Source organism: Mus pahari, chromosome 7, assembly GCF_900095145.1.
Source record: "Mus pahari chromosome 7, PAHARI_EIJ_v1.1, whole genome shotgun sequence".
Classification (NCBI taxonomy): domain Eukaryota; kingdom Metazoa; phylum Chordata; class Mammalia; order Rodentia; family Muridae; genus Mus; species Mus pahari.
The window spans coordinates 78,945,889-78,973,497 of record NC_034596.1 but is presented as its reverse complement, the minus strand read 5'-3'; the positions used below and the strand labels follow the sequence as shown (position 1 = coordinate 78,973,497).

General features: G+C 39.3%; 1 protein-coding gene across 7 annotated transcripts in view; it reads left to right on the top strand.

The window, feature by feature from the left end:
* Positions 1-27,609, top strand: part of Numb (NUMB endocytic adaptor protein) — a 126,913-nt gene that overhangs the window by 58,179 nt on the left and 41,125 nt on the right. For 5 of the 7 annotated variants that reach the window (XM_021201567.1, XM_029540991.1, XM_029540992.1 and 2 more), the window contains exons 3-4: positions 12,957-13,041; positions 25,337-25,477. In XM_021201567.1, the coding sequence (XP_021057226.1) occupies positions 25,352-25,477 (126 nt within the window). In that variant the 5' untranslated portion in view covers positions 12,957-13,041; positions 25,337-25,351. The remainder of the gene's footprint in view (positions 1-12,956; positions 13,042-25,336; positions 25,478-27,609) is intronic. The other 2 variants (XM_029540989.1, XM_029540994.1) reach the window with 1 other exon arrangement.

The following is a 27,609-nucleotide window of genomic DNA, read 5'->3' as shown; positions in this document are numbered from 1 at the left end:
AAACCTTAGAGTTTGGTAGTTCATATTTTATGGACTAGCATTTGCTGTGAATATGCTGCTCTCTGATCATCTGATGGTTTGGTTGAGACCAGATGAAATAAAATAAAACTAATATGCTTGTTGGTTCATAGGTTTTTGTCTAGTGTACTTGTAAGAAGTATTTTTTCTCTTTTTGTGTGAGTCTCCCATCAGGCTAGTTCATTTGCCTGATGGTTTGAATTCTGGAAGTAGCAAGTGAGAACAAGTCCAGTTGTGCAAATGCTTTTCAGCTCTCAGCTATATCACATTTACTAACTTTTCAGTGGCCATAGCAAGTCAGCACAACCAAGCCAGAGTTCTCAGGGGACAGAGGTAGCTTCCATCCCTTGATCTAAGGACTAGCAAAGCCATATTGCAAAGAGTTATACATAAAGAATGTGAGGGATTATTGTAGCCAGTTTTACACACAATTCACAGTTCTTTTCTGTGCCTGATAGCCCCAGTTATTATTCCCATATAGTCTTTCTTGTTTTGATTTAATTGTTGTTTGAAATAATCTATGGTTATTTACTTTTACCCATGTTTCTTCTTTGTAGTGTTATTTCTTTCATGTTACCATGTTTCTTTTATGTTACCATGTTTCGCCATATAGCTCTGGATGTCCAAGAATTCTCTTTATATAGACAAGGCTGACCCTCAAGCTAAGAGATGCACCTGCCACTGCCTCCTGAGTGCTGGGATTTAAAGAGATGAGTCATCGTGCCCTCCTGGAATTTTTTTGCTTTTTTCTAAAAGATTTACTTATTTTATGTATCTGAGTACCCTGTCCGCTGTCTTCAGACACACCAGAAGAGGGTATTGTATCCCATTACAGACGATTGTGAGCTACCATCTCAGGATCCCTGGAAGAGCAGTCAGTGCTCTTAACCCCTGAACCATCTCTCCAACCCAATTTTCTTGCTTTTATTTTTTCCCAACATAATATTTGTGTTGATTATTTGGGAATTTTCACATAATGCATCCTGATCACAGTCACTTCCCAGTCCTCCCTGGTGCACTCTTAGCTTTTGTGCTCCCTTCCCCCTGGGGAGAAAATAAAGAGAAAAAAGAAAAGACAAACAAAATGAAAAAACACATCTAATTTGTGTTGACCGTATACTTACTATAGTATTGTCAAACTCCCAGTGGCCAGCCCCTTGGTGGCACATACCTTTAATCCCAGCACTGTGAAGGCAGAGACAGGAGGATCTCTGACTTCCAGGTTAACCTGGTCTACAGAGTGAGTTCCAGGATAGCCAGAAACCCAATCTTAAAGCGTACACACACACACACCCCAAATATTTCATTGGAATGTTCTTAATAGACAGCTTTTTAAAAATTTTGCCTTTTTTTTTTTGAAGGATCTGTTTATGAGACCTAATTATTTATCAGAATTACAGGTTCATACTCATTTTCTTTCAACCTTTTAAGCATATCATTCTATTGTATTCTTAGTTCATAGTTTTGATTAAAGAAGTGATGTTTGTTTTCAGTAATGTACCTTTGTGTTTGCTGATACTTGTATTTTGCCAAGCTTGTACTACCTCTTTTAATGCTTCAGTCATTTTCTTCTGTATTGTAGATACTGGTATGTTAAATCTTTCCTTGAGTTCCCAGTCTCTTCATGCTGTTTTCCTTTAAAGACAAACAAACAAATAACAAAAGCCCCACATTCTCATATGTCCCTGGCAGACCTCCATATATACTAGGATGTGTAGTCAAGAATGACCTTGTAGTTCTGATCCTCCTGCCTCTACCTCTGTGGAGTTGGGCTTATAGACCTGTGCCACTATACCTGTTTTATGAAGCGTTAGAAACTGAACTCAGAGCTTCTTATGTTGCTAGGTAAGCACTCTGCCAACTTCATCCCTAACCACTGTCATGCTGTTTTCTCTACTTTCCAACTTTTTTTCCCTCAGTGCTTCACCTGTTTTGTATAGATGTACTTTCTGGCTCACTTAATGGCCAATCTATTGCTAAAAGCATCTGTTATTTTGCTAATTATATAGTATTTTTTATTTCTAGAATTCCAAGTTTCTTTGTTGTTGTTTGTTTTTATTCATTCCAATTCTCTGCTAAAATTCTTATTTTGTCACCTATTTTCCTGAACATATTAGTCATAGTTATTTTCAAGTTTATACTTGGTACTTACAGTGTTTAGATCCTTTGGGGGTTTTGTTTTGTTTGTTTCTATGTTGTCTGCTTTTTCTCTTGGTTTCATTCAGTCATTTTCTCCTCTCTCCTACTTTCCCTAGTAATTTTAGAAATGAATGTCAAAACTTGTATATGAGGAATGTAGGTGCTTCTGATGATACGGTTCTGTAAAGAGGATCTAAGTTTCTTCTGATGGTTGTTGAAAGGAGAAACAAGTGACCTTGATCCATTGTAGGATTGAGATGGCTAACTCTCTGTTTTATGGGCTGGTTTAAATCCAGTTTCCACTTCAAGAGTTGCCCTTGAGCGATATCAAATAGAATCCTGGGGTGTTTGCCAGGACCTTTCATTTTGGCAGGTCTTGAACTCTTAAGTTTTTCTCTCTTAGTCAATCTGAAAGATGTGTGTGTGTGTGTGTGTGTGTGTGTGTGTGTGTGTGTGTGTGTATGTATATACATGCATGCACACATACATACATTTGTGTGTATATATGTGTGTGTGTGTATGTATGTATGTATATATTAAAATAGGATGTTTTGCTTAATTTTTGACCTCTTGCCTTATCTAGGTTAGGATTCACTAAATTACTCTGAGGACAGAAGCAATACAAGAGGTCTAGAGTTATTTTACTATGGTTTCTTTTTCTCTGGAGTTTTAGCCCCTGTGATGGCTGGTCTTACTTAGGTCAACTTGACAAACTAGTTAACTGAAAGGAAGGTACCTCAATTGAGAAAAATGGCTTCATAAGATCTGGCTCAAGTATCACATCTTAATTTTTTTGTTTGTTTGTTTGTTTTTCAAGACAGGGTTTCTCTGTGTAGCTCTGGCTGTCCTGGAACTCGGTGCGCACTAGGCTCCGCACCACGATGTACAACGTCCACAAGCAGGCCTCTGCCTCCCAAGTGCTGGGATTAAAGGCGTGCGCCACCATGCCTGGCTCACCACATCTTAATTTTATCAACTTTTGATTCTTAATAACTTGTAAAATAACAAATTAACACATATTGATCATTAATTTGCTGTATGCAAATTCTGCCCTCAACTTACATTCTTGTGGGGAAAACAGTTACTGAGCATTTATTTATTTAAAATTGTAATAAACAGTAAAGGAGAGATTCATAGTATTAGGAACTTTTAGAGGTAACTGGCTTGGTGACATTGTGAAAGTGGTTAAGGGCTCTGAAGGATATACAGATTAATTTCAGGAAAAGTAATGGCTTGTGAGAACTATGGACTACAGACTTTGAGATGAGAATCGTGGAAGACTTAAAGCTTTAGAGGAGGCTGAGATGGCTGTTGGCCTAATAGGTAAAGGCTAAGTCATGCTAAACTTTGTAAGCCATAGTAAGGATTTTTCTTACAGTTTCCCTTTCTCTTCCATCTCTAATATGATCATTACTATGATGCTATTTTTTCATTAGTCTCCTCTGCCCCAGACATATGTATTTATTCTATAGAATTATGTTAGGTATCTCTTATTGATAAAATTCTAAATTTGATACTATAGTAGATTAAGGAAAATGTGGATATTCTGCAGTGCCGGAGCTCAAATCAGATTCTTATACATAACTGTGTCCTCAGCCTAAACAGTTACTTTAGTATCAAACTAAGTTTAATGTTAAGTGTAGCTCCATGACTTTCTTTTTATTTTTTTTAAGATATCAATAAATTATTTTTATTTTTTAAGTTTTTAAATTTATTCTTTGAGAATTTCATACATGTATAGAGTGAAATAAGATCACACATACATCTTTTTTCCTCTCTAACTCCTTCCAGATTCCTCCTAACATATATCCCTCCCAACTTCTTGTCCTATTATTTTTTAAATAATCTGCTAAATCTAACTAGTGCTGCCCATATGTGCGTAGCTTTGCTGCATCTTGGGCAGTTTACCAATAGCAACACCCCAAAGAAGGAGGATTCTCAATGCTCCAGCAGCCAGCTTCCATCAGCTCCTCATCTAGGGTCTATGGCCTTGGCAGCCCATCCATACTCGAATTTGCTCTTGTATAAGTCTTAGTAGGAACAACAGCTTCTGTGCATTTGGGAGTGTATCAACTGTGTCATGTACAGAAGACAGTTTCACAACAATCCTCTGACCCTTATAAATTTTGAATAATGTTAGACATTTGTAATATAAATGATGGACAAAGGATGGATTTCCACATGACATGAAGACAGTCTACAATGTAATATGTAACAGACAAACATCAAATGGGAAAGCAGGGGAAGCCTATGACCTTGAATTTTATGCACACACAGATTGTAAAATAATAATGGTAATTGTGGGTCCTATAGTAGTCCAGCATATCATTGTGAGATGGTAACATTTTGCTTTGTAAGAAACTGTACAGGAACCAGGCTTAATTATCTCTATCAACAGTAGTTAATCTACATGCTTCTTTATAATCAGCTCAGAAAACAACAGTATCTTCTTACCATAGACATGACCCCTGCAAACATCTGAATTAGAAGTACAAGAAATAGGGGTGGAGAGCTAGCCATCTCTTTCACAAATAGTCAATAGATACTTTACCTTATTCATGAACAGGAATATAGTGAGGAAAAGCAGGCAGTAATTTGCCATTCGTTATTTTTGTAAAAGTTCCTAGCATCCATATGGCAGCTCACAGCATCTGTAAGTCCAGCTCCAGGGAATCTGAGACATACACATGCAGCCAGAACACTCATACACAAAAAAATTTTTTAAAGGTTTTTAAAAATTATAATTATTTTAGAGAAATTTAAATTTCTAAAAATTACAGTGTTGTTATAACATTTGGCCCACAAACCATTCCCCCCTTGTGGTAGTTTGATAAAAATGGCCCCTATAGGTGCATGTATTTGAGCACTTAGTCCCCAGATAATGGAACTATTTGGAAAGGACTAGGAGGTACGGTCCTGTTAGAGGAGATGTGTCATGGTGGAGAGGGCAGGGTGGGGTTTGAGGTTTTAAAAGGCTGTGCCAGGTCCAGTATCTGTCTCTTTGCCTCTGGACCAGGATGCAAAGTAACTCCATGATTTTCAATCCTTTAGCTTCTCTTAATGTCAAATAAATACAGATAAGCCTAGGCGAAAGTAACTCCATGATTTTCAATCCTTTAGCTTCTCTTAATGTCAAATAAATACAGATAAGCCTAGGCGAAGTATTACTCTGCAAAATAACTAGTCTGTCTTGTTGACAATCTCAAGTCAAAATGGTATGGAAAGACTGGAGAACTATTTGAGAAGATTAGATCTTAAAGAAATCTTACAGTTGTAATTCATTATCCTGAAGCAAGGGAATAAATAATTCTAAGGCAAATAATTTTATAGAAAGTGTAACATTGTTGTAATATGGATTTGTTTAGCTATACTGTGATTAGCTAAGCAAATATCCTCATTCCTAGGAAAATACAAGGACATGCTTATGGCTAAGTGGTAGAGTGTCTGCAATTTTGTTTCATGGGTTGTTTTGGTATTTTTGTTTTGTTTTTCAAGTGTGAGGTGAAACCCACCATTCAGGAGGCAGATGTAGATGGATCTCTGTGGGTTCTAGGCCAGCCTGGTTTACATAGTTCTTAGGGCAGTCAGGTCAACACAGAGGAAACCCTGTCTCTAGGGGTTGGTGGAGACTTCTAAGTTAACATCTCTTTATATATCTGAGTTGTAAAAAAACCAAAATGTATATAGTATACTGGGTGGTTTTGTGTGTCAGTTTGACACAAGCTAGAGCTATCACAGAGAAAGGAGCCTCCCTGGAGGAAATGCCTCCATGAGATCCAGCTGTAAGGCATTTTCTCAATTATTTGAGAGCTTATCATGCACAAAACTATGTGGTTTGTGTAGTAGAATGGAAAGAAAATGAACCACTATGTTCTTTTTAATTAAGCAGTTGAGACAGTGCTTATAACAGAGAGGACATTATGTAACATAAGTTAAGTAACATAAATAAAGTATAGTTTTATTGGTAGGAGGTAGAGCAAAGAGTACAAACTTAAACAAGGAGGATTTGAATGTTACATGTGACAAAGAGGGGCATCCAGGCAGAGGGAACCAAATGGGTGCTGGATAAAAACTGTATGAGACTACCAGTTATATAGCTTCACCTTGAGGAGAGAAGAGGAAAATTAGGGAACTGATTCTTCAGTTCAGCATATATTTTATATCAAATACTGTATTTTCTTGCTTAAATACCACATCATTATTATCTTTTTGCTGGGGAGCGAGAGTGAGGCACAGTCTCACTATTTGGCTTTAGCTGGTCTGGAGCTTATGGTGTAGGCCAGGCTGACTTTGAGCTTACAAGAGGTCTGCCCAGGGCTGGTGAGATGGCTCAGTGGGTAAGAGCACCCGACTGCTCTTCCGAAGGTCCCGGAGTTCAAATCCCAGCAACCACATGGTGGCTCATAACCATCCTCTTCTGGAGTGTCTGAAGAGAGCTACAGTGTACTTACATATAATAAATAAATAAATCTTTAAAAAAAAAAAAAGAGGTCTGCCCATCTCTGCCTCCTGAGTCCTAGGATTTATTTTAAAAACAAACAACAACAAAAAACAACAACAAAAAAAACCCAAGTAAAAGTGAATTGCAGACACTTTACCATTTTAGTCCTAAACATGGTGATTAACAGTATGTATGTACCACCATGCCTGGCACGAACTTTATAATCTTATCTTTTTCTTGAAGAATTGAAATCCTAAATGAAGTGTCTGAAGCTTGCTACTGCTGATGTTGGAATTAAGATTCTGATTTGACTTGAGACTGAGCTCTCAGCTTTTCCATCAGCTGATTTCTAAAAAACGGGGGCTGGATGCATGACTCAGCGGTTCAGAGCACCAGCTGCTCCTCTGGAGGGCCTGGTTTCAATTCCCAGCACCCACATGGCAGCTCGAAACTGTCTGTGACTCCAGTTCCCGGGGGATCCATGGTACCAGGCATGCATATGGTGCACATATTTATTGCATGCAGGCAAAATACCATACACATAAAATAAAATAATTTTTTAAAAAGAACTTATAAACTATGAAATCTTGATTATCAGTTTGACTGGATTTAGAGTCCCCTAGATGACACATTTCTGGATGTTTTCATGAGAGGGGTTCCTGAGTGATTTAACAGAGGAGGGAAGACGCTTCCTATTTATATGGGTAGAGTTATAATTAGGCTGGTGTCCCTGACTGAATAAAAAGGAAGAAAGGAGGAAGCAGAGAGCAACATTGGTTTCTCTTCTCTGTTTCATGTGACTAGCCACATTATGCTTACCCTTCCACAATGGGCTATACCCTCAGACTGTGAGCCAACACGAAACCTTCCTTAAGTTGCTTTTGTTGGGCATTTTTGTCAGAGCAGTGAGAGAATAAGCTCATATGAAAAATTGGTATCAAGGAGTAGACTGTGATAAACCTCACTACATGACTTGTGCCATTTGCAGGAGGAATGTAGAATTCCAGGCTAGAGTGCTGTTGCAAGCAGAGTTTAATGGGCCATTCCTGTGGGGGTATAAAAGACCAGAATGCCAAGAGAAGTATGGACAATGAAGCCTAGCCCATAAGGGTTTTTGTTGTTGCTGTTGTTGTTTAAGAAAAAGTTTCTAAAGTAGTAAAAGTAAATGAATAACCTGTTATTCCAAATGTGTTTTCTGCTAGTCTTTGAAGATTTTTAGTATAGAATTTAAAAGGAGTTGAAGTAAATGGGAATTTAAGACTATAGTTATTGTTGCCTGTCTTAGGGTTTTAATGCTGTGAACAGACACCATGACCAATGCAAGTCTTATAAAGGACAATATTTAATTGTGGCTGGCTTACAGGTTCAGAGGTTCAGTCCATTATTATCAGGGTAGGCAGCATCCAGGCAGGCATGGGGCATAGTTCTACATCTTCATCTGAAGATGAAGATGCAAGCAGAATACTGGCTCCCAGGCAGCTAGGATGAAGGTATTAAAGCCCATATTCACAGTGACATACCTACTCCAACAAGGCCACACCTTCTAATAGGGCCACTCCCTGGGCCAAACATATACAAACTATCACATTCCACTTCCCTGGCCCCCATAGGCTTGTTCAAACATGAATCTATGGGGGCCATACCTAAACATAGTATAGTGCAAAATACATTTAGTTCAACTTCCAAAGTCCCCAGTCTATAGCAGTCTCAACAGTGTTAAAAGTTCAAAGTTCAAAGTCTCCTCTGAGATTCACCCAATCACTTACCTGTAATCCCCAAAGCAAGACAGGAAATCAGCTGGGCAAACTCCAAACTCTGCATCTCCATGTCTGATGTCAAAGTGGTCTTCAGATCTTCCAACTCCTTTTTCATTTTTGTCGACTGCAACAGACTTTTCTCCTGGGTTGGTTCCACTCCGTTAGCAGCTTTCCTCATCAGATAGCCCATGGCTCTGGCATACATCTTGAACATCTTAGGGTCTCCAAGTCAACTTAAGTGTTACAGCTTCTTGTTTCAATATCTGGGATACATACACGATCTTCTGGGCTCCTCATAAGGGCTGGCATCACTTCTCCAGCTCTGCCCTCTGTGTCAGTCTAAGCTCAGGGTGATCCACTCCACTGCTGCTGCAGTTCTTTGTGATCATCCCATGGTACTGGCTTCTCCAATACACTGGGATCTTCTGCTGCAACTAGGCTTCACCAATAGCCTCTCATAGGCTCTCTTCATGGTGCCAACCTCAAATCTTTTGAATGACTCCTTCAGTCCTAGTCTGTCAACTGCAATTGGGGCTGCACCTTCATCAATGGCCTTCCATGGCCTCTCACAGTGCCAAGCCTCAGCCGCTCTTCATGACCCCTTCATGCCTTCAAAACCAGTACCACCTGGGCAATTCTTACACATTACCAAGTACAGCTGCAGCATGAGTTACAGTCTTGGCTATCTCTGGAAAACAGCCTCTGTGCTCTCAGAAAACACTTCCCAAAAGATTTCACCTCAGTGATGCTGGCCTCTTCTTAATCACCACTAATTTCTTAGCTCCAGCTAACCAGCATCAATTGTCCCAGTAGTCCCTTTTATTCTGGACTCTAAAACCAGAGCCATGTGGCCAAAGCTGGGGCTGGAACATGTCCCCATTGTTCTGTTATATTATCACCAGCTTTCTGTTTTCCAAATCCTTCATTGCCTAAGCTTGGCTGCCCTGGAACTTGCTTCATAGACTGACTTTGAACTCAGAGATCTGCATGCCTGTCTCCTAAATACTGGAATAAAAGGTGTGGTTCACCAAGCCTGGATTTAAGCTTTTCTTTACCTAAAACTTGCTGTGTTCTAGACTGGCCTTGAACTCAGAGATCTGCTTGTCTTTGCCTCCTCGGTTACTATCATGCCTGGACCTAAATTTAGCTGGGTGGAATCTTTCCCCAAGGACACTATTCCCTTAATTCAATTTAATATCCTGGAACATAGGATTCAGCTCCATTTCACTTCTGGTGCCCCGTTAATACCATATATTTTATATTTTTCCTTTCTCAGTTTGCTCTGCTTGTTCATAATGCTCTTCATGAGACTTAACAAGAGAACAAAGTCTCTGCTGGGTTTTTTGTTTGTTTGAGACTTCTTTTGTCACTGCAGTTAATATAAATCTCTTTGCCTCAGGTAGACTCTTTAGACAAGGTCAAAAAGCAGCCACATTCTTCACCAAAATACCACACAAACAGTCTCTAGGCCACGTACTGAAATTCTTCTCTAAAACCTCTTGGGCCAGATCTGTACAGTTCAAATCACTCACAGCAACAAAGTCTTCCATATTTCTGCTAGGATAGCCCATTGAGCTGCACTTAAAACATTCCATGGCTTTCCAAATCCAAAGTCCCCGAATCCACATTCTCCCCCCCCCCCAAAAAAACAAAAAAACAAAACAAAACAAAACAAAAAAACCTTCATTTCTAAAGTGTCCTGCAGCCAAGGAGGAAGCGGTGCCAGGGCCTTGGGAAGATGCCAGTTTCTGAAGGACCCTGTCTCGAAAAACCAACCCCCCCCCCCAAAAAAAAAAAAACATGGCCAGGCCTATCACAGCAGTAACCCCAGACCTTGGTACCAACCTGTCTTAGGGTTTTACTGGTATGAACAGATACCATGAACAAGGCAGGTCTTATAAAGGTCAACATTTAATTTTGGCTGGCTTATAGGTTCAGAGTCAGTCATTATCACCAAGGAGGGAGCATGGCAGCATCCAGGCAGGCATGGTGCAGGAGGAGCTGCGAGTTCTACATCTTCATCTGAAGGCTGCAGCAGAAGACTGGCTTCCAGGCAGCTAGGATGAGGGTCTTAAAGCCCACACCCACAGTGACACACCTGTTCCATCAGGGCCACACATTCTAGTAGTATCACTCCTGGGCTGAGCATATGTAAATCACTACGTTGTCAGTCTTCTTTTCAAAAATACTCTCAGATTGATTTAGTACATTTTTATTTTCTACTCTCTTCATATTTAATAGTAACCAATAGTCAATATGCACCTGGTTAACAAAAGAATAACTTTCATATCTAATTTTTTTATATTTTGAACTTCTAATTTTTATATTCTGACTGGATTGTCTGTTTTTTTTTTTAATGTTTTATCTGTCAAGAAACCTTTCTTTATTTTTCTCTAACTCCGTAATCTCAACTTTTAAAGCAGGTAGCAATTTGTTTCTTTCTAAATGCATCTTAATGTCATATAGGTTTTTGTTTTTATATATTTTGGGGATTATGAGAACCTAATAAGATGATATCACTCTACTCCTGATACTGTCAATATTATAATTATATTGTACATAGTAAATGTTCCATAAATTCTTGGTCTGAATTGTTTTTAGTCTTGAAAACCATTTTATAACTTAACCTTCATATGTATAATTGCCCCCATGAACCACAGACCTTCAATATAAAGATTTCTATTTTGATGCTGGCAAGATGGCTCAATAGGGGAAGACAGTGTTGTACCCACGTTCAATCACTGGAACCCACATAAAGGTGGAAAGAGGAGAAAAATATGCTGTGGCACATGGGCTCACATACATTAATAAAACTTTTTTTTTTTTTTTTTTTGTTTTTTGAGACAGGGTCTGTATAGCCCTGGCTGTCCTGTCCTGAAACTCAATTTGTAGACCAGACTGACCTCGAACTCAGAAATCCGCCTGCCTCTGCCTCCTGAGTGCTGGGATTAAAGGTTTGCGCCACCACGCCCGGCTAATAAATCATTTTTAAGAACAGATTTCCTGGAGAGTTGGCTCAGTGGTCAAGAGCACTGCTTGCTCTTGCAGAGGACCCAGGTTTGGCTCACAACCATCTGTAACTCCAGTTCCAGGAGACCTGAACTCTACAACAACTGGGTGTGTATGTGATGCACCCAAGCATGCATATCACACACACACACACACACACACACACACACACACACACACACACACAAAACGCTCATACAAATAAAATAAAATAAATGAATCTATAAACAAAATTTTAGAAAACAGATTTTCTTTTCACCTATTTCATTTGTGAAGATCCAATTCCAATTCTTAAAAATTCTATATTTATTCTTTACTAGCCTCATATTTTCTTTAGCACTTGAATTAATATATAGAACAAAAAAAGTCAAATTATAAATGACTCTTTAACACATAGAAGAGCTTCTGTTTGCTATAGGAAAATGAAAAAAATTTTTTTTTTGTCTTAGTTGATATGAAAAAGAAAAAAACTGGCAGTTTGGTAGTCCTCTCTGCTCTGTCCGGCTCAGTACCCCCTGAGCTCAGTCCTCTCTGCTCTGTCCTGCTCAGTACCCCCTGAGCCCAGTCCCCATGCGCCCACGTGATTCTGTCCTGCACTGCCAAATCCGAGGCTCTCGCTCTGGCCTACCTCTCTGCCTCTGCCTGTAGCCCCNCCCCCCCCCCCCCAGCTTTCCTTCCAGGTTCAGGAAGCATAGCACCAGCAGCCTGCTCTTCTCCTTTTTTAAATCCCTTGTGGGCAAGGGTGTAGTCCTAGAATTTAAGAATGACCCAAGGCACTGTTTCCCTCCCCCTCAGTTCCCCATTGGTAACCCATAACTTGACGTCCAACTGAGGACCAGGATACCCCTGCCCAATTCTTAAGATATTTTATTATTTTTATTTTCTTTTTAACTGAATGGATGAGAGTCAGTTCCTCTGTTGAGAAGGGAGGGTAAGAGATCCAGGAACTGCAGACCACTCCTGGACTGCTCCCAGCCTGTGTATTTCTCTCACCTTCCCTGGAGATGGGAGCTGCATCCTAGGCTCTTCATGGTGACATGTAATACATTTGAGGAATGGAAACAATCTGTCCCACATTAGAAATAAAACTTATAATGCAAACTGGAAACAAAAAAGGGAAAAAATGGGTAAGACTTCAGAATTAATCCTAGCGATCTCTCTGTCATTTTGAGTAGGTTTCCCTTGCATTCCACATCCTGAGGTCCATTTTCTACCCTTTCTCTTTTCTTCCCATAAAAATTCCTTCCTAACAGAGCCAGGAATTTTTGACACTGAACTTTCTTTATGTCCCTTATCCCTTGACCTTTCCTTTTCTGTTTTATTCCCAGGCTCCAGTGGTTGGGCTTGGGAGTGAGTCTCAGTAGTAGCAGCGTGTGCCTGCAAAGCCCAGACTCGGGTCCCTACTGCATTGGGCTTGTATCTGTGGCAGGATGTGTTGTCTGATCAGTGTGTGGATCTCGAAGGTGCTCAGAGACTCAGTGCACTCTTATTACAGTAAAGCCATTTTCTGACAAAAGTTGAAAACTTTTTTTTTTTTGTACCTGTGTCACTGAGAACAACTGTATAAGACATTTATTATTCTCATTTTGCAGATGAGGAAACTGACACTTGGTGAAGTTACGAAATTTGTCCAAAGTCACACAGCTTGTAAAAGGCACAGCCAAGATTCAGAGCCAGGTCTGTCCAACTTCAAAACTACTAATCAAGGCTTAGACACTTGGAAATAGCTGTGATGCACCAACTTGTAATGAGTTGTTTTGGTATTAATATTGCTTAAGTGTTCTTAGCTCCTTTGGGTAATTTTTAATGGTGAGGTTTCTGTCCTCCCTACATTTTTCCTCTTTCCTTTAAGTCTTATGAAAAGCAATATAGCATAGTAGCTAAGGATGTGGATTTTGGAGAGAGATAACCTTAGTAGAGATTTTTAAGCTTCTATTTTTACTTGTGTGACATTGGGAAAGTTACTTAATTCCTTATATGTGAGTTTCCCTTTCTGTAAAACAGAAATAGTGCTGTTGTTTACCTGATGAGATTGCTGTAAACATTGGGTAATTTAATACATGGAAGAGACCTTTCACTCTTGCTCTTCCCTTCTTGCTCCCACTCTGTCCCTTCCCCCTCTCCCCATTCCCTCCCCCCCCCCTTCGCCTCCCCTCCCCTCCCCTTCCCTTTCCCCCCTCCCTTTCTCTACCTCTTAACTCCCCTCCCTATGCCCTGAAAAAACTCTATTCTTTACTAAAAAAAAACCAAAACAAACAAAAAAAATTCTTTTCTACTTGTCTACACTAAGTATTTTCATCTGTTAACAGCTAGTAAAGAAAGTCACTATTTTAAATTATCTAATATGGCATTTATTTGAGCAAAGCTTAGGCTACAATATACATAAACCAAAATTAATCTTGAATAAATTAAACTTAGAGAAAAATCACCAATTTGATCAAATTCAAATCTGTTGTGAGTTATGTGGAATAACAGCTTACAGACCTGACACTGATGGGTGCCTTATGTACTGTATTAGTCACTTTTGCATCACTCTGATGACAATACCTGACAAACAGTTTAGAGAAGGTGGTTTTGACTCACACCCTCCACAAGTGTGAGGTCATAATGGCAGGGAAGTCTTGGCAGAGCCTTGAGTTCATGCATAAAGGAGCATAGGAGACGTGGTTCCCGATTAAGTCTGTGTTCATAGATTAGCTTTGTGCTTGATATAGATGCACGTATGTATGTATATATGTGTGGATGTATTGGTCATATCCATGCCCTCCCATGATTTTTAAAAATCTTTCTTATTATATTCTGTGTGTATGTGTACAGCATGTGTATAAGAGCACTTGGAAATCCAAAGAGGCATCAGATGCCCTGGCACTGGAGTTATGGATAGCAGTGAGCCACCATCTGGATGCTGGGAACTGAACCTGGGTTCTCTGGAAGAGCAGCCAGTGCTCTTAACTACTTTTAATTGCTGAGCCATTTGATGACCCTTTTCAAACATTTGTGTCTAGTAGTTTCTGCTCCATATTGTTAGTGCGCTAGTATAGTAACTCTTGAGGTTTTATTTATATTTTTTAAATATAGTTTTGCTAATTACTTTGTATTGTTTTATAGTGAGAAAATTGGCTGGATAATCTAGCTTAAAGTATTATTAAGAATGCTGTTTTGGGGGCTGGAGAGCTGGCTCAGCAGTTAAGAACACTGATTGCTCTTCTGGAGGTCCTGAGTTCAAATCCCAGCAACCACATGGTGGCTTACAACCACCTGTAATGAGATTGGATGCTCTCTTCTGGTGTGTCTGAAGACAGCTACAGTGTACTTATATAAAATAAATAAATATTATATTAATATTTATTAAAATATAAAAAGTGCTGTTTTCTCATTGTTATGAGCTGTTTTTTTTTCTATTTATGATTCCTTAAGATAGAAACTTAACAACTTTTCTTTCCCCTCCTTTTCTTTTTTTCTGTGGTGCAGGAAATTGAACCCAGGTCCTCACACATGCTAGGCAGATGTATCCTATTTTTATTTTCTAACCTAATTTAAAAGTGGCCCTGACCCATGAGTCTTCTTATTATTAATTATATATATGTTTTCAAGTGTGAGGTTTCTATAATTGTCTTTATCTTTCTCTCATGATCAGCTATAATCTCTAGTCCATAAGTACATGTGTGGTCCCAAATTTTGAAAAGTGTGTACATATGTGTGTACACACGTGTATCTTTCTGTCATATTCTATTTGAATTACAAAACAAGATTCAACTATCTTGTATAATCAAGAGGAGATAAATCTAAAGCACAGTAATTTAGACAGTCTAAGGCTAAGGGACAAGCCAGTGTGAGCAGGCACATGAGGACAGTAAACAGCAGCTGCTGTGTAACGGGACTCAGTGGCTTCTCCTCATGCTGATAAGGCTTGAATGAGTAGCCAGTGATCCGTGTCTTCATACTTACAGTGGTTTCTAGAAAACTCATTTAGTATTGTTGATAGAATGATAGTTTCCTTTTTCTCTTTCTGTCTATACTTCTCCTCCCTGTCTACCACTTTGTCCTCATAGACTTTAACATCTCTGTAACTAGGAAGTGTTTCTCATTTTACTTTTGGTGATTTTTTTTCATAATTAATGGGCATTTATTAACACTTTCAGCAGCATTTTTCTTTAGTGAAATATAAAATAGTGGTACATTTTGCAGTTGATGTCATCTAGTATTACCCATTTCTTGAGTCAGAGCCAAGTTTTTTTGTCTCATGATCAAGAAGAATGAGGAATAAGGACAAGAAGGGCAGGCAAGCCAAGGTTATTAGGAAATAAAGAATCAGCTCTCTAATGAGTTGCCAAGTAATGCTTTGGGAGCAGAGGGTGTTTGTGTCCTAGGAATGGCCCAGTTTGGTCCTATCTGTATGCAAATGAGGTACTAAGCCAGGATGAATTTGGTTACTTAGTTTATATGTAAGCGGGTAATTTTGGTCAGATAGACAGGCATGTATAGGCTCAGGAAAGCCCACCCCAAGTTCCATGTCAAGAATGAAAACCCAGCAGGTAAAAAGAACAGAGGCTGCTGGTGAGCCAGTGTCTTTCTTGATGGTATAGGCTTTTGGATTTTGCTTCCTTAGCTTACCAGTTAGGTCATTCATTTAAAACCTTGGTGTTCTTGGAGGTGACTTCCAGTTCCACCAAGTCATAGATTACTGTTTCCCTTGGCTCTGTATCCTGACTGCCTACAAATGAAGGCTGCACTGTTCCTAACTCCTACCACTACCTCTGATAAAACACACATCTTTACATATACAGTATAGTGTGGTTCTTTACCTCATCCTACTTGAAATGCCCCCTTTCTCTATTGTCTCTGTATACTTAAATCATTCAAAACCTTTAAAGGATGAAATATATGTATATGCATACACACAGTCACACTTTGGTTATCCCAAACTCTGTCTTACCCGTGCTAGGTAAGTACCATATTCCCTGACTGAGGATATAGTTTAATTTTCTTATCCTGACTCTTCTTCCATCTTACACAGTATTTTGTTGGATACAAGGTATTATTAGCAATTAAGGGAAACATGTAGGTCTGATGAATCATAGTATAGATTGTAACATTTATGTTAGTGACCAGTTAAAGCACTTTGAAAGAAATGAAGAGTTATATAATAAAATGGGGTTAAGTGTAGAAGCCCACATTTTTAATCCCAGCATTGGGAGACAGAAGTAGTTGGATCTCTGTGAGGTCAGCCTGGGCTACATAGCAAGTTCTAGGACAGTCAGCGATACATAATACAGATACCCTGCTTGATTGTTTTTTAAAAAGAATTGTAAAGGACAGGAGAGAAGGCTCAGTAATTGAGTGTGCTTGCTACTCTTGCAGTCAACCTGGGTTTAGCTTCCAACACCCAGAAGGAGTCCCTTAACCATCTGTAACTCCAGTTCTACTAGGATCTGATGTCTTCTGCTGGTTTCTATGGGAGCCAGGTATTTGTGTAGTACACATACATACATGCAAGCAAGGCATTCAAATACAGAAATTTAAAAATAATTCTAAAACCTTTTAAACAGATAAATCTTTTTTTAAAAAATGAATTATAGGGAAAGTTATAAGCTCTTGAAAAGTCAAGAAGAAACTGTTTCAGGAAAAAGAAACAACAGGCTCCAACTGGAAATAAGCTTCAGGAAACCAAAGAACCATAATGACTCAGTGAAGGAGACTGCCATTCCAAGCTGAGAGGCATGGACCATACCTTAGTATATGAACATTTCCTGAGTATTTATGTCTGCATGCTGTTTTAAGCATCTGAGTCACTAAAAGCTTAGTTTGAATTTGATTTGCAGATACATTTAGAAAGCAAGTGGATGTTTACATGGTGCCATAATTTATTTTTAAAAGATTATTCTGGGACTTGAGGTGGCCCAGCAGGTTAGGGTACCTGCCACCAAGTTTATTGATCTGAATTTGATCCCTGGGACCCTCATGTTGGAAAGAGAAAACAGACTTCTACACTCAGTCAGTTATTGAATAGAAAGTTTTAGCTACCATGTACATGACTGATCAGAAAGGAACAATAGAAATACATCCTAGTTTCCACTGTACAGTGCTCCAGACAGTGATGAAGTTGAGCTGGGCTGTGGTGGTCTGGTGGGGGAGACAGGGCGGTGGACAGATCTGAGGTAGGTTGTAGAAGGGTTTGCTGATAACTCTGGGTAGGGACCAGGGATGCAAGTAAGGTAAGAATGATTAGCGAGGTTAAAAGCACTGAAGATGATGTAAAGGTACTTGTGAAGTGAGACACATTTCTGTCCTGCCCTCCTCCTCTTCCTTATCATTCTTCCCCTCCCCTCTTCCTGCTTCCTACTTTCCCCTTCTGCCTGCCACTTTTCTGCTTCTTCTCATCCCCCTCTTCTCACTTCTCATTCTTGGAACCGAGCGTATTTTTATTCTCGTCTGCCTCTCCAGATTCCAGCACCTTCCTACACTTGACAGATGCTTAGGAGAGGAGAGTCAGTGTAAAAAGTAGGTTATCATTCTCAGGAACTCTGCCCTTTGTCATCAACATGTTCCTTGCTAAATCAGTTGTTGCTACGTAGAGCAAAATTTTGTTTTTTAAGTAAAGCTAAGTTCTTGAGTATGTTCCTAATAAAATCAGCCTATGAATGTGTGATGACCATATTGTTTTGCTGTCTTTTATATTTTCAACTCTCCCTGTTTAGCATAGGCTGGGTTTGAACTCATGATCCTCCCATCTTAGCCTTATAGTTATGCTAGCCCTGAAGTGTCTGGCTTTGAGTATATGCATTACATTTTTTTAATCTATAAAATATTACTTAAGTATACTTAAAATATACTTAAGTATTCATGAATCATAAATTCAGTTCACCAATTGTTTTCCAAATTAAAAAATAAAACTAGGGCTTGGCAGAATGACTCAGCAGGTATAAACATTAGCTTTGTAGCCTGATGGCCTGAGTTGGATTCCTGGGGCTCACAGTGGAACTGACTCCCTAAAAGTTACCATCTGACCTCATTGTGGTATGCTGTGGCACTTGCACACCAGCAGTCACACTCATGTCATATACACACATGGTGGAACAGTAATAATGTAAGCTTTTAAAAACAGTTTGTAGTTACAAGAAGAGTCGTGTCTGGTTGGTTATGGAGTTTTTGAAGGGCTAAAAATTGAAGCCAGGTCCTCATGCATGGTAGGTAAGTAAGTGCTCTGCTGGAACTAGAAATCCAGGGAAGGCCAGGAGGAATTCCTTAATTGTTAGCTTTTGCATCTCTCAGTGTTTGGGAGTAGCATGTGGTGGCAGGAGGCAGACTAAGATAGTGTTAACACTCTCTGGTGTTAATAGCTCAGGTGTATGTGCTAGTTAAGGTGGCTATTGGGCCTGCAAGTGTTAGAGTTCCTATCTAGGTTCTGGACAACAATTGGCATTGTAGCTTCCAGACAGGCTTAGGTACTGGGATTTCAAAATTTGATAGCTTTTTGAACTCTTCTGGAGAGCAGTGTCACTTCTCTGTCTCTGTCCAGTCTTCAGTTTCTTCAGTTGAAGCCCTCTATCCTCATCTTGCCCAGTCCACCCCTTTGAACAGTTAGCTGTCTCTTTATGTGGCTGTCATCACTGATGCCAATGTCAAGCAGACAGTTACTGCCCATCTTTCACCACCACCACCACCACCACTGTCAACTGGCAGTCTTTAAGTCCCACCCCCTTTATAGCTGTCAGTGCACCTGGCCACTCTGCCATGTTCACAGCTTGACGTGCTGGCTGCTCAGCCCTCATGGCTATTGTCCTGCTGTTTCTGTCACTGCTGCTGCTACTCTGTTATCTGCTCTACTTTTGTTCATGTTACCAGCTCAGGCTACACTGCTAAAGTAGGCAAGGAGAGACTACTTGAGAGACGTTACTGGTATAAGGTTGCAACATTAGGGAAGCAGGTGCAGATGCTTCAGGGTTGCCTAGTAGGGTTCACTTAGGCTTGTGATAGCAGAAAACCTATTGCATAATGTTTGAAACAGCCATGACTGCATCTGTACTTGCAGAAACCAAAGCAAGCAGTTTCAGTTGTCTTGGAGTTTCCTCAGTATCTATGTGTGTTCAAAAGGGCCAGGGCTAGCTTGTGGGTAGTCCAGCTGACTGTTGAAAGATAATTCTAGCACTAATACTGATTTTAATATTGCTTTTAAAACAATGTGTAACACCAATCTAGTTCCCCAGAAAAAGGTGGGTGACCCCCATCACTGTCACTGAGTCACACTCTACCCCTTGCCCTTACATTTTTTCCCTAAATATTTCCAGGTTCAATTTTTTATTTGGGGGGTTCCCCCCCCAATATAAGTCTTTTATCATCCCCAAAGAGCCCATCTTGTACTTGGAATTAGGATCTTGTTTCTGAAACTAGGTCACTTAGGTCTTACACGTCAGCCTGCTGCACTGTTGCCTTTTCAGACATATAGATGCCATCTATTGTGGCTTGCTGACTCAAAGCCACTGAATTTAAAACAAGTTCAGTATCATTTCCTTCAAGGATTAGTTCATCTTTCTGGATTCAAGAGGCAGAACAAGCAACACCTGTCCTCCTCCAAACCCCGAAAGGTACTTTTCACCTAAGACATTTCAGATTTCAACCAAAGACCCATTCTCCTAATTAGTGACATTGATGACGGAAGCCCAGTGTAATGTTCTTGTCTTAGTTAGGGTTTCCTTTGATGTGAAGAGATGCCATGACCAAGGCAATTCTTATAAGGACAACGTTTAATTGGGGCTGGCTTACAGCACACAGCCTTTTTTTTTTTTAAAGTTAAATTGAAATGTAAGCAAACTCAAATATAGCAAAAGCTAAATTTATATGAGAGCTAAATTGTTTTCTTTGAAAAGTGGGACTCAGAAAAGAAAGAAAGAAAGAAAGAAAGAAAGAAAGAAAGAAAGAAAGAAAGAAAGAAAGAAAAGAGAAGAGAAAGATTAAGCTGATTGGCTGGTTGAATTATTATATACCTGCAATCTAGTGCTTGGGATAACAGAAACAGAAGGATCCAAGTTTGAGGTCATCCTCAGCTACCCATAAAGTTCAAAGCCAGCTTGTGCTATGTAAACTCTGATCTCAGAAACAAAACAAAAAAACAGAGTACATAAATAAACAAACCCTTTGTTTTGTCTAACTTTCCTTGAGTCTGCTTGTAAATGAACTTCTAACAATCAGCTTGTAATCCAGACGTTAATTAATGGTTTAACACAGTGGCTCTTAACCTTTCTAATATTGCAATCCTGTAATACAGTTCCTCATTTTGTGGTGATCCACACTGTAAAATTATTTTCACTGCTACTTCATAACTCTTAACTTTGCTACTATTATGAATCATAATGTGTCGGTGTTTTCCGATGGTCTTAAGCAACCCCTGTGAGAGGGTCTGAGAACAACTCTTGATTTAACAGATTTATCATCTTGGTGGAATAAATTCTGGAGCATAGTTGTATCAACTTGACTCTATTCTCACTACTGCTTTCCTATAAGTTTTTCAGTTCTCTTGTCTCCACCAAGGCCACCACCAGTACCCTAGTTTAAGTTCTCATTATAACTTGTCTGTAAAGCCTTTCCCCTTCATATTTGTTTTTTCATATTACTACCAGAGTAGTTAAACCAAATCACAAGTCTGATCATCCAAGTCATGGTTTAAATCCTTTAAACAGCTTCTGATTCCCATAAATCCAAGTTCCTTTTAGATTCCTTGGCCTCATCTCTGCTACTCCTTCCTGATCCACCACCTAATATTGGATTTTTGGCATCTACACTTTTGTTGATGTAGTTGCTTGTTTTAGTTAGGGTTTTCATTGCTGTGAACAGATACCATGACCAAGGCAACTCTTATAAGGACAGCATTTAATTGGGGCTGGCTTACAGGTTCAGAGGTTCAGTTCATTATCACAAGGTGGGAGCATGGCAGCATCCAGGCAGGCATGGTGCAGGAGGAGCTGAGAGTTCAATATCTTGTTTCCGAAGGCAAACAGGAGAAAACTTGCTTCGAGGCAGCAACGATGAGGGTCTTATAGCTGATGGCCACAGTGGCACACTTCCTTCAACAAGGCCACACCTCCAAATAGTGCCACTCCCTAGGCCAAGCATGTTCAAAGTACCACATTGCCTTTACTTGAAATACTCTTTTATTCTTATACCCTACCATCTGTCACTAATTTTGGTTCCTAAAACCTAACTCAGATTGTGACTGCTTATGAGAAATACAGGCTTCAGGATTTATCTATTATTATAGAGTCACTTAAAGTCAAGAAAGTAGTCTTATTAATTTCTGCACTAGTTTCAACAATAGGGCTAGATCAGCACACAATAAGCTTTCAGTTTTTGTTAAGCCACATAAGTTGAGGTGAAGACTGTAAGCTTTCAGCTTTCATTAAACCACATAAATTGAGGTGAAGATAGGGTCTTTAGGCATGAGAGAAGAGGCGATGATTTAAGTTATTAGTATATGTGAAGCAACATCAGTATGCCATAATGAATTTGAATGAAAGGACACAAACTAAAAAGTACAAATGGGGAAAAATCATACTGATGGGGTGATGGCTCATCTGATTGATTGATTGATTGATTGAGGATTTTCAAGACAGGATTTCTCTGTGTAGCCCGGGGGAAAATCATACTGATGGGGTGATGGTTTATCTTGTTTGTTTGTTTGTTTGTTTGTTTATAATTTTTGAGACAGGGTTTCTCTGTGCAGCCCTAGCTGTCCTGGAACTCACTCTGTAGACCAGGCTGGCCTTGAACTCAGAAATCTGCCTGCCTCTGCCTCTTATCTTATTTTTTAAAGAATGCTAGCAAGAATAAGAGAGCACAGTGGAGCCATGCTGTTTAGGGAATATTTTCAGTGATTGGAGGAAGTAGAAGAAGCCCTTGAGAGTCAATGGAGATGAAGTTAAACTAGAGGAATACTGGGGTAGAGTCTAGGGAGAAAGTGTATAAAAGAGATAAGAGTCATGGCATCAACCTTTTACAGAGCAGTTAAGGGGTATAAAAGGTTTTCTGGGGACAGTGATACAGCTTCTTGGGTAGGATCACTTGCCACCAAGCCTGATGACCTCAGGCATTCACATGCTAATAAATGCAGGTGTGGATATGTGTGCAAACACACACACATGCATATGAACACTCTGACAATTGTATATAGTTATCTTTGGAAATTGTAGTATAATGAAACTTTAAAAATTACCCTATAGAACAAAGTAATTCTCTTTTCTTTTTTCCTTTTCATAAGTTTTTCATAACAGGCTTTCTCTATATAGCCCTTACTGTCCTGGAAGTCACTATGTAGACCAGGCTGAGCTCAAACTCACAGAGATTTACCTGCCTCTGTCTCCCAAGTGCTGGAATTAAAGGTGTGGGTTATCACACCTGGCTAAATCTCAATTCTTAATCTTAAAAATATATTTATCACCTATGTTCAACTAGGACCTTTGTCCTTAGGCCAATAATAGTTGTTATTAAGAGGTAGCGAACCAGATAACATAACTACATACTTTTACCATGCAAATTTATTTTAGGACTGCTTTGTCATTACTATTTAAATTGCCCTAGCTGTAAATTTTTCCTTAAACTTTTTACATGGAAATCTGATAAAATATTTCTTTGAATATGTGACAGGAACTTGAAGCCTTTCCTAAGAGTTGTGTCCAGTCCTCCAGACTCCTTAATTTTCCCCCTAAACAAGCAATGGCTGCTGGGCCTTTCCATTGCAGTCCTGTGGTTACTTAAAGCGTAAGTCAAGAATCATGGCAGAAATGCTCATGGCAAACCATTTGAGTACTAAAAGTGGTAAGATATTAACACCAATTTTTTGGACATTTTCACCGTGTTATTTAGCAACCAAAAATGCTACAATAATACATCTGTGCCAGAGAGTGAATAAAGTCTGCCAGTACCCTAGTCTAGACAGTAGGGTAATCCTCCTTTGTCAGTGGGCTTTGACATCTCCAGTCTTTTCCAGCTCGGATCATTTCATAGTGTTTTCCTACCTACCTTCTCAGCATTATGGAGGGTGGGTTGTTTGTTTCTTCAAAATTACAGTATGTCATACAAGGACAGGCACCACATTAGAATTCAGGGGTAGGTACTATTTAAACAAGTAGGATACAACTTACTATTAAGGAAGTAGAAATTGTGCCAGGTTCTAATGTACAGTAATAAAAGTCAGCAAAATGCTTAAATGGAACCATGTGAAAGTAGGAAGACCAAGGTCGGGTAAAGGCTTCTCAGAAAAACAATGAGCATTTTGTTAAATGCTAGCACTGACCATGAGTAGACTTTTACAGGAGGCAAACTGAAATAGTTTCTTTCCATATAGAGAGAGGCACTGAAAAAAGCCTGCCTGGAGGGTACTATAAGTAGCTTAATGGAGCTGGAACTTGACATGTGACTGGGGGCTGGTAAGAGAAGGCATAAAACTGTGTTTGCCATGCTGAGCATTTACACTCTGAAGGCGACACAAGCCAATTATAGGATTCTAAAGTAGAGTAGTTGCACATCAGATTGATGGTTTAGAAAACTGACAGTAGTCAGACCAGATTAGAATGAAATGGGCCTTTATTTGAAGCAGTCTAAGTAATGGCCTTTTGCAATAAGTAAAACAAAAAAGTCTCAAAATAGTTGATTTGGACACTGGCCACATACAGGCCTGTCTGCCTGAGAGGCTTAGAAAAGAGGATCAAGAGTTCAAGGCCAGTCCCAGCAACAGGAGTTCCCTTTTGAAACATTGGCTGTTTTAGGTAGCATTATTTCTGTCCCTCACGGTGACCCTGAGAGGTAACAGTTATTACCATATCTGACAGATGTATAAACTAGGGATTAGAACTTTCTGTTTACTTGCCTTGGTCATATCACCATCTCTGGCAGCACAGCGTTCAAACTCAGGTCTGTCTCACTGTAAAGCTTACAGGGTGCCCCGGTTACTACATAAGCTAGATTTTGACCCAAACCTCAGGCATGCATTGTTTATTAATGATGAGTGTTGGTTGAATAGCATTCATTCAGTAAGTGTATGTGATCAACTCCTCTACTGATCAGCTCCAGGAAGGCAGGCATAAACAGGGAACAGGATAGAATCTTGTCCTTGCAGAACTTATATCTCACTGGGAATAGGTAGGTAATGTAAACAAAGACATGTTTTAGTTTGAGACAGTAATTAAGCAAAGGTACCACCAAGAAAAAGCAGAGCTTTGGGGGAGATAGCTTTGCCTTTGGGTTCCATCCCCACCAGGTTCCATGAGGAGTGAGCAGAGAGGAAAAGAGAAAAGTGACTAGGAAAGGCTCCAAGACACACAGTGCTTGCCTGCCTGGGACATACAGGGCTGTAGTTTTAATTGCTTGCCCTACAGACTAGAGAAAGAGTGACTGTTCACCCAAGCATCGTGAGCTCTCCTGGCTCTTACCTAATATCCATCAAATCAGGAATACTTGAATCTTTCTTTTGTCTACCAGTAATAAAGATAGCTACAAATGAAGGGGGTGGGAAAGAGTTTGAGAATGAATGAATCATGGGACAAAGGGCATGGAGTGAATTAGATATTAAAGAGGTAACACTGGTAGATAAGGCCACAGGAAGAAAAAATGGGGAGTTGGGTATGTAACTCAGTTGGCAAAATGTGTGCCTGGCAGGCACAAAACCTTAGTTCAGTCCTTAGCACCAAACTGAGGCACAGTAGTGCATGGCTGTAATCCTGACATTTGAGAGGCATCAAGCAGGTGAGAAGGTAAAGTTCACCCTTGTTGAGGCAGTTGTCATTGGAGGGAACTGTAGTTGTCTTTAAAAAGCAGAATGAGAGCAGTTTTAGACTCATTGTCACTCCGAGAGGAAGTATGCTAACATACTAAGCTATAACCCTCATGTGGGCCTTCAAGATTTGGGGTGGGTTTTGTACTAAAATGGTCATCTGAAGTTTATGTAAGAAGTAACTTTGGTATTTCTTCACTGTGTCTTCAGGTTGTAAAAGTTAACATGAACAAACTACGGCAAAGCTTCAGGAGAAAGAAAGACGTTTATGTCCCAGAGGCCAGCCGTCCACATCAGTGGCAAACAGATGAAGAAGGAGTCCGCACTGGAAAGTGTAGCTTCCCAGTTAAGGTAAAACACACATGTCATCGTGGTTCTCTGTGGAGAAAAAAACAAAAACATAAAAGCAAACCAAACAAAAAACTTATAGCCCTTAGAATATGCAATCCTGTGACTCAGGCTAGTGAAGGAGCCTTCCAAAATTGTATTCTGCTTCAGTGATGGAATTAAATAAGAAAAAAATACATTGCAGTTAGTGATTTTTCTTTTTGTGTTTAAGTTATTGAAATAAGGCTTTGTGCTACATAATCTGGAAGAAGTATAAGTAAGAACAATTTGTGTGTGGGTTGGTGGGGCTCCTAGGAACTGACCTTCATCAGTTCCTGAGTAGGTGAGATTTCCCAGAAGCCTGCACTCTCAGGTCTGGCCAAGTAAGAACACTTTTAATGAGAACACAAGTCCTGAGACGTCTACAGGTCCTCAGTTACTAAGAATTAAATTATTTTCAGTGAGGTAGGGGTTTATTTCCAGCACTCTCCAACAAAAGAAAAGTCAAAAAAAGCGCCGCTCCTCCCCACACCCATTCAGGGCTAACTGGCTTGTTTGCTTCTATTTTTTTAAAAAATATTTATTTATTATTTATATGTAAGTACACTGTAGCTATCTTCAGACACACCAGCAGAGGGCGTCAGATGTCATTACGGATAGTTGTAAGCCACCATGTGGTTGCTGGGATTTGAACTCAGGACCTCCGGAAGAATAGTCAGTGCTCTTAACTGCTGAGGCAGCTCTCCAGCCCTGTTTGCTTCTTCTTGTCTTCACTTTTTTTTTTTTTTGGATTATTTTTTTTATTATTATTATTTTCTTTGTCTTCACTTTTAAACTCTTTTCTCTACCATTTGTGATTAGATTACTTTAGTTCTGCTGTTGTCTTCTGTACTTATAATTTCTTGTTCCATCAATGCTAGATGATTATCTTGATGTTCCATCATTAAAAAAATGAAATACTTTCACTTATTTTCAAATTTATATCAGATATTTTTATTTCATTTTCTTCACATATGTTTTGCATGTTTTATTTCATTTTCTTCACATATGTTTTCTTCTATACATTCTCTTCTATAAATAGTAACTACACCTCCTATGTATTGAGTTTGTTCTAAAAGTTTTCATTAATAATTAGGCATTAAATTTAATGCCAATCTAAGGAATATCCTACAGTTTCTTCTTTTTGGAACTACTGATTCATTGATATGTTTGATAGATAATTGCTGAATGTCTGCTGTCTACCAAGTATTGTTCTAGGAACCAAGTATGCAGCGAGCAGCACAGACGGGATCTCTGCATAGTGTTTTTCATGGTAGTGCATGCTAGAGTATGAGAAAACAGAATATCTGATATACCAGAAAGGAATTGTGTATGAAAGAAATAAATGGGGTTGATACAGTTTAAACTATTTTGGTTATGGAAGTCCTCATTAGGGGGCAAAATGTAATTTTAGAAAACACTGAAAGAAATTCAGAAAATAAGCATTTCAGGTATTGAAGGAAACAGAATGTAGCCAAGGGAGCAACAAGTGGAGTGGCTCTTCAGCAAGAGGTACCTGGCATAGTAAGGGGCACAGAGAATTTTTTAATTTTTTTCCTTATATTTTTGACAGATTTTAATTTAATAAAGTAAGTCTGAGAAGAGATAGTTGGCACAAGCTTGTGATCCCAGCATCCGTGAGATAGAGGCAGGGAGGGTAGGACTCGAAGGTCATCCTTGGCAACAGCCTGCCTCATAAAACCAAACAAATAAGCAAACAAAAGTGGGGTATCACTTGGGCAGGGCTCTCTACTTTTGATTTCCTTCTGTCCCCAGGATGTACTTTCTAGGTGTTTCATCTGAGAGTATGGGGTGTTCAGTAGACCTGAATCTCTTACTGAATTGAAAATGCCAAAAACTCAAAAAACAAGGTTTTTTTTGAATTGTTGATTTCAGAGGGTTTATCTTTTAGCTTTTATCTCCCCCTGAGACACACACACACACACACACACCTTCACTGGTAAGGTGGATTATTACCTGAACATACAAAATAGTTTGTTATCCTTTTGGGGTAATATCAGCCATTGGTAATCATTGACTGGGTTTATTATTATTAATTCTTCAAATTCCAAGAAGGCCAGGCTATGGTGGTGCACAGCTTTTTTTTTTTTTTTTTT